This window comes from Zingiber officinale, chromosome 8B, assembly GCF_018446385.1.
Source record: "Zingiber officinale cultivar Zhangliang chromosome 8B, Zo_v1.1, whole genome shotgun sequence".
Lineage (NCBI taxonomy): Eukaryota > Viridiplantae > Streptophyta > Magnoliopsida > Zingiberales > Zingiberaceae > Zingiber > Zingiber officinale.
This window is the reverse complement of record NC_056001.1, coordinates 42,702,960-42,711,262: the sequence shown is the minus strand read 5'-3', so window position 1 is coordinate 42,711,262 and position 8,303 is coordinate 42,702,960. Positions and strand designations below refer to the sequence as shown.

General features: G+C 38.5%; 1 protein-coding gene across 1 annotated transcript; it reads left to right on the top strand.

Moving 5' to 3' along the window:
* The first annotated feature begins 3,756 nt into the window (after window positions 1-3,756).
* On the top strand, window positions 3,757-4,248 carry LOC122013732 (agamous-like MADS-box protein AGL61). The gene has a single exon (XM_042569960.1). It carries the CDS (start codon window positions 3,757-3,759, stop codon window positions 4,246-4,248), a length of 492 nt encoding a protein of 163 aa, XP_042425894.1.
* The last annotated feature ends 4,055 nt before the right edge of the window (window positions 4,249-8,303 follow it).

The window sequence follows — 8,303 nt, the reverse complement described above, 5'->3', positions numbered from 1 at the left end:
GTTGAGGTGTACCAACACAACTAGTTTGATGCAATATTCCGTGAGAGATCAAATAGTTTGTCATGGTATGAGACATATATTCGGTGCCATTGTCAGATCGAAGAATTTTAATATGAGCTGAAAATTGAGTTGTAACCAACATGTGAAAGTCTTAAAAGGATTCAAAAACTTCACTTTTTGATTTCAGTAAGTATACCCAAGTAACCCTTGAGAAATCATCAATAAAAGTTACAAAATAATTAAATCCATCTAGAGAGGATGAGTAAGGTCCCCAAACATCTGAATGTACAATCTCAAATGGTTGAGTAGTACGAGACAATGATGAGTTAAAAGGAAGCCTAGAAGACTTAGAAAAATAGCAGATATCACAATCAACAGTTCCTTTAGGTAGAACTCGATTTATTTTGCTAAGAACATTATTTGAAGGATGTGCGAGACGACGATGCCATAAATCTTGCTCAGCAATGGGAAAGGAAATAGCCTGGAATCCCTTGGTAACCTGAGAGTTAGGGGAGAAGTAGTAGAGTCCATGCAAATGAAATCCTTCACCAATCGTCGCCTTGGTGACGAGGTCCTGAAATATGACCTTGTGAGGAGTAAATAGAACTTCACAATTGAGCGATGATGTCAGTTTGTGAACAGAAAGCAACTGAAATGGAAAAGAAGGAACATATAGAACCTCGGACTCTATAGTATCTGAAACAAGTTTAATTTTTCCCTTACCCTGTACATGAGCACCTTTCCCATTTGCTACAGATACCAGAGAAGGTTTAGAAAAAGGATGAAAATCATAAACATGGGTTAACTTATTTGACATGTGATCTGTGGCACCAGAATCAATGACCCATACATCATGCAAACTATTAATTTCGAATGCAGTTAGAAAAGCAATCTGAATACCTTCGTTGGTGTCAGAGTTTGCATCAGCCAAAAAACCAGCAAAATGACTAAGAAGTGCAGCTGGTTGATTTTTTTCTTGATTAATAGATCTACCTTGAACAGTTTCCTGACCATGCCTGTTTTGTAAATAATTTGCGAAATCATTAAGTAAAGCAACAGGATTAGAGGAAAACGATTCAAGAGAGTGTGTAGCCATATGAGCCTTTTGATCATGAATTCGTTTTTGATATCCTCCACTCTTCTGATCCTTTGAAAATTTTGGCTTCAACTCTGGGTGAAGAGTCCAGCAACGATTAATCGAGTGACCAGGACTATGGCAATGCTCACATTTGAGATCAGGGCGTTTGCCCTTGTAAGATTTTTCTTCAGAGGATGAGCGAGTAATATAGGCACGGACATCCGAAGGACTGGTATTAACATAACGTGGCATGACTTTTCGGCGTACTTCTTCACGCTGAATGGTCGCGCAAATATTCTTAAAAGAGGGTAAATCGGTATTCATTAGAATATGGCTCCTTAGATCCTCAAAATCAGGATTAAGACTAGCCAATAGCTGAAAAATACGGTCCTCTTCTGTTCTCTTCTGCAAAATAGCTGCGTCAGTAGTAGGAGGTCTATAGATCTCCAACTCGCTCCACAAACTCTTCAGACTTCCTAGCAAATTTACGAATGGCTTCCCATCTTGTTGAAGACTTGCGATCTCCCTGTGAACTTGGAAAATCCTAGCAGAATTGTTTTGGTTGCCATACATGTCACGAACAGCATTCCAAAGATCCAAAGAAGATTCGGAATAACTAAAAATTGCTGCAAGATCATGCTCCATCGAGTTAAGAATCCATGACATAACCTGTTGGTCCTTTGACAGCCAAGCCGCATACTCCGGCGAACTTGATTCAGGAGATTTGAAAGTGCCATTAATAAATCCCAACCTTGATCTACCACCAAGAGCAATGGTAATTGCTCTCGACCACGGAAGGTAATTGAATTCATTCAACAACACTGAACTCAATTTTTGAGAGATATTTGCATCACCATCAGCAATATCCTTCGGCCCTCCTGTAACAACAATAGCATCTGCCATAAAAAAAAAAATATGAGCAGCGTGCAAGGATCACTGCTCTGATACCATAAAGAAAATAAAAGAAAGGGTAATTCTCCTTCTACACTTTATTTCATACATATTACAAGTATATATAGAGATAATTGTGTCAATCTCCATCACACGTGATTAGCCTAAGAATATGAATGTACAATCATTAGTTTCTAAGAATACGCCTATACAAAATATTAGCTCTAATTACCTCCACTAATTTAGCTTGACATACTCTAATTACCTCCACTAATTTAGCTTGACATATATACACAGAATATTCTTCAGAATATTCTTTTAAGCTCCAATACTCGACCTGCTGCAGAGCGCGCTGGAGTGGGTGCGAGCGGAGGCGTTGAGCAGGGCAAGGCAACTGGCCGTAGAGGCTTCACCGGCGCCGACCGGGGAGGCGAGCGGCGAGGGCTTTGCCTTCTCTTCTGCTCGTGTCGCAGTTCCTGCGCCTGGTGGATTTTAGGGTTGATCCGACGCCGATGCACCTCTTCCCTTCCCGTATTAGGTGACAGTTGGAAAATGAATCGAATGAATTCAATCTTCTTCTTAATTTCGTTTTCTCTCTAAAATTACCAACTTTATTAACGGATTTTCTTTTATACTAAAAAAAAATGTGAATTTGTATGGTTAGATTAATGTGGTGTGGTGTTTAGGAGAGAATCTCCGTTCATTTTTCATTTTATTAAGTAGCCACTAAATTTGGAGATCAGATTGGTCTTTTTTTTAATTTTTTTTAAGAGAGGATGGTCTGGCTGTTGCGATTTCTCTTTAGCTTCACATTCCTAATTAGGTTATAATTTGAATTGTAATAGGCGGCCGGAGATCGTTGGCGGTGGATAAGTAGCTGGACTAGTTGACAACGAGCGGAGTTGTCTCAGGTAGTCCATCTAACCCAAATTATAACATTGATGAAAGGTCACCCCAACCAATCATGGTTAAATCGTGACCACAATACAATATGACCATAATTATATTGTGACTAGAGGATCCTTGCTCCTAAATTTGATTCTAAATTGAGTTTGAGTAGAAATGTACCATCCAATATGACTTATTTCGTTCCCTCAACTAGTTAAATCATATCGCTAATCATAAATAGCATGGATCGATAAGACATTTCGATACGGATCAAATGATCCGAGCAAATTAGAAGTGGTAAAAGGAAAACGGCACTTGAAATGGATGGGTCAAAATGCAATTAATCTTAGATAGAACTTATAATATAGCAAACAAATGGAACTTTTTGATAATAAATGGGTCCCTACTTACTTGGTCAAAATGCAATTCACTAACTTTTTACATTTTGCCTTTATCTTTTAGCTTCAAAAAACAAAAACAAAAACAAAAGAGTATACAGTTAGCTCAATCACTAAATACTCAAGTTTAGAGTCCCAAATTGATAAAAAAAAAAAAATAATTAAAAATGGAATATGTATTAAAAACAAAAGAAAATATTTTGAGGTGGTAAAATATGAAACTAAAAAAAATAATCAATATAAAATTATAATTTTTTTTATTATTGAAAATATTAATTAATTAATATGGGAATGTTATATTTAAAAATAAAATAACCGATTGTATTGAAAATAAAATAACCGATTATATTTATTATTGAAAATAAAATAACACAGCTGTGATAAAATAAAATAAAATAACCGTTAGGAATGATACTCTCTATATGTATCACAGATGCTTCGCCGGCGACAGAAAAAAAACAACAGATGCTTCGCCGGCGACTGAAAAAAACAAGCGACGGCATGGTGGCGACGAAGAAGACGACCACGGGGAGGCAGAGGACGAAGAAGACGACCACGGGGAGGCAGAGGATCGAGATGAAAGCTATCCAGAAGGAGGCGGCGCGGCAGGTGTGCTTCTCCAAGCGGCGTGCCGGCGTGTTCAAGAAGGCCAGCGAGCTCTTTGTTCTCTGCGGCGCCGAGATCGCTGTCCTCGCCTTCTCGCCCAGCGGCAAGCCCTTCTCCTACGGTCACCCCTCCGTCGAGTCAATCTTGGAACGGTTTTTCGGTGGCAGTGCCGACGCTGCGCCTGCTACCCCGCCGCGGCACCCTCTCTCCGCCGTGCTGGTTCAGGCGCTCGGCCGCCAGGAGAAGGAGCTGAGGGAGCGGCTCGAGGCAGGGAAGAGGAGGAAGGCGGCGCTCGAGGAGGCGCTGCGGGGGCCGCAGTGGGGCCCGGTGGGCGGCGCTGATGTGGAGGAGCTCGGGCTGCCGGAGCTCGACCTGCTGCAGCCGTAGAGGCTTTACCGGCGCAGACCGGGGAGCCGAGCGGCGAAGGCTTTGCCTTCTCTTCTGCCCCTCCTGGTGGATTTTAGCGTTAGATCCGGCGCGATGGCACCCCTTCCCGTATTAGGGTTCTTGATGTCACTTTTTATTTTAGGAAAAGGCAAACTTGAGGATGCATTTAAAGGAAATTTCCCAGGCCACTTTGACTGAAAAGTATTGAAATATTTCGTCTTTTCATTGTCATGCAGATACCATATGTTGTTATTGATACAAACCGTGTAAATACGATCTAGTAAGAACCATATCGATTTTTATCCCCTGGTAGTTTATTCATTTTAAAATGCAACACTTGAATGGGCTCTTGGCATTTATGTGGCGATTGGTTCAGACCATGCATATTCTTCTAGTTAAAGCCATGTGGATTTTTATCTAGTAGTCTGTTTGGTGATGCACTAGCTTGAATGTTTTGTAATGCACCAGCTTGAATGAGCTCTTGACAACATTAAGCATTGAGTTATCTGTTTGTAATTAACTTACGTAAGTATACAGAGTTGAGCAGCAAGCATATTGCTCCAGGAATCTCATGTCCACTTCCCACTCCATCGGCAAGTGAAATTTGCATTTCTGAGTATATTCATAAAGAACATGCTAATGTGGCTACAATTATGGGTCTCCAAAAAGATGATCAAAGAGATTGTAACATTATATGCTCTGAAGTTGTTGAGGACTCACCAGTGTCTGACTCTGTTGTAAGAATCCAATGTGGCAAATCAAAGCAACAGGACCCTGATGGGTATTTTAATGGAACAGAACAGATTGCTAATTTTGGAGATGAGGTGACTGTTGAAGGAAACGCTAGGAGATTAACTAGGTCAGTGGTTACACCTTTAATGTCTGATCGTGCTATAGAGCCATCATTTACTAGGAACTGTTGGTTGCTATTCGAAAAATTCAATGGCACCATTGTACAAAAATTTTATACGTGATCTGAACATTTCCTAGCTACCATGTGTTCTTTTAAGTTAAACTTGTATCTCCTGCGGAACTTAACACGTTTGATTCCAAGTTTAACTTATATGTTCCTTTAGGTTTAGATTTGGATTTCCTGCGGAACTTAACACGTTTGATCCAAATCACCTAGGTTATAAATTTAATTAAATATTAGTTTCCAAAATTGGCTTCAAGTACTGCATAGCGAGACACTTGGCCTTCTTGGATATGGGAGCAACCACCACCAACTAGACAAAGCCTTTTAAGGAAAGTTAATATTTAATTTCCTTATATAACTCTAGGTTAGCCAAAAGGAACAATCAAATCACAAGGAAAAAAGAAAAAGAACACAACATCGAAATTAAATTTGAAAAACAAGAATCGAATGCCTCTTGTATTTGGTATTTATACAAAGAAAAATTAACTAGTATGATGCGGAAATTAAATACTAGTTGTACCTTTTCCTTGTATGCTAAAAACCTCGAGATCTTCTGTCGTATCCCTCGCCTCCTCTTGGACGTCGTGTGGGCGACGATCCTCCAAGACGAACACCACCCGGAGAGCTTCTCCTCCTTCTCTAGAATTCGGCCACCACCACCACAAAGGAGCAAAAGATAGCAAAGGGAAGAGAGGGAGAGGGGTCGACCACTTGATGATCTCCAACAACACAATATCAATTGTTATGTTTTTCAAGGCCTCCCCTTCCCCCCCCTTTTTATATTAGTTTCCCAACGAAAAATTATGGAAAGAGTTTTATAAAAAATTAGACTTATTCCTATTTCCTTTTAATTTTTTCTTTTTCTTTCCTTTTAATTAATCAATCCTAGATTGATTTATTAATTAAACAACTATTTGTTGATATTTAATTATTTGACCGGCCCCTTGCTTGGTCACCAAGCAAGGTGGCCGACCACTTATTAAAAGGGAAAGAAAGAAAATTTTTTTATAAAATTTTAAAAGAAGAAAACATCTAATAAAAGTTTACAAACTCTATTTTTTTTTCTAATATGGATATTAAAAGGAAAGTTTTAAAATTTAAAATTAAATTTTAAAATTTAAAACATCTCTAATAATATTTCTTTTTAACATAAAGTTTTATAAATTTTACAACTCTCTTTTTAAAACCTTGTGGCCTAATTTAAATTAGGAAAATTTTATAAATTTTTAAAATCTCTCTTTTTACAAATTGTAAATATATGAGGAAATTTAAAAATTCAAAAACAACCTTCCTAATTTAAATATTGCGGCCGGCCCCCTTGCCCAAGGTAAGGGCCGGCCACTTCTAGAGAATATGTGGCCTGCCATTGCTTGGTCACCAAGCAATGAACCGCCCCTTCTTGGACACCAAGATAGGTTTTTCTTTGGATGGACTTGAGGCTTTATTGAGGCTACAACAGGGACCTAGAGGAGAAATTGGTTTTGGCCTTCCGATGTGCTTGAGTATCTCGTGCTCGCCCCGAACACACAACTCAAGTTCATCGATAATAACTCATTCCACTAGAGAGTTATTACCGCACTACCGCACCAATCCCAAATTACATTATGGACTCCTTCTTATCATGAGTATGTTAGTCTCCCTGTGTTTAAGATTACGAATGTCCATTAATTAAGTGAGCTACTGACAACTCATTTAATTAATATCTAGCTCCAAGAGTAGTATACTCAACTTTATTGTCATGTTGGACTAGGTCCACCTGTAGGGTTTAACATGGCAATCCTTATGAGCTCCTCTTGGGGACATTCTCAACCTAAATAACTAGGACACAGATTCCTTCTATAATCAACAACACATACTATAAGTAATATCATTTCCCAACTTATCGGGCATATTGATTTATCGAGCTAAACCTCACCCTTTGATAAGTCAAAGAAATAAATATTAAATATACATGCTTGTTATTATATTAGGATTAAGAGCACATACTTCCATAATAACTAAGGTCTAGTTCTTTTACTAAGTCAGTACAAAAAGAACTTACCTAAATGATCCTACTCAATACACTTAAAGTGTATCAGTGTAATTTATTAGTCAAGATAAACTAATACTTAATTACACTACGTCTATTCTGATGGTTTGTTCCTTTCCATCTTAGTCGTGAGTAACTGTTTATAATTTATAGAGAACCCACAACATGGTCTTCTAAGTGTGACTCCACACTCCGTGTTATCTACTATATAAATTAATTGAACAATTATATTTGATAAATAAATGTAAACATTTGACTAATATGATTCTTTATTTTAAAATAAATATGTACAAAAGTTAAACTTTTAAGTATACACTCAAGCAGGAAGTTGCTTGATCTTCATAATAAAGTTGGTGAACAGACAGACTATGCTGCACCTGCACCTGCACCTGCACCTAATCTTGGGAGTAGAACAGTTGCCAACTCCCCTTTGATTGTGCATGATGCAGGAAATGTTACTGCAGGAAGGTCGATTGCAATTTCTGGCTCAACTCGACCAGAATCTGGTGTTCAATTGAAAAATCATTCATCAGAATCGAGATACTCACTAAGAAGCTTGGGTAGAAACAGCAAGGGACTTTCTTATTCAGCCCCTGATGGAACTAGTAACATAACTAGTTCAAAAAGATCAAGACATTTGGCAACAAAAGTGTGTGAAATATCATGGCCAAAAAGGAGAAAATTGAATTGCTATTCAGACAGTATCCTGGCTACTACTCCAAGAATACGGCTTCATCAGTTTAGGCCTGCACAGGAGGGTAATTGTTGTAGCAGCAAGAGATGTTTAGAAAGTGCTTCTTTTGAAGAAATACAGAAGATATCTCCCTCTAGATCCATGTTGAATTGTGCAGTAGCAAAGGTTGTCTCAGGCAGTCACTCAGAAGAACTTCATCAAAGGCAAAATCAGTGTGGGAGAGGGGTACTGAAATGTCCTTTCATATTCTCTCTTGGAGCAAGCGGGAATGAAAAGCGATTCCGGGTACGGTTATCGGACTAACAAAAACCCGATCCGATAATGTTATTGATTCCTGGTTCACAAATGGGTAAAGTTACGAGACGATGCGTGATTTTATAAGCAAGAGTTTTTTAATGAAACAAAATCATCAAAAA

Bases quoted from the DNA above. Each gene is read 5' to 3' on its own strand.
- LOC122013732 (XM_042569960.1), top strand. From the start codon at position 3,757: ATGGTGGCGACGAAGAAGACGACCACGGGGAGGCAGAGGACGAAGAAG.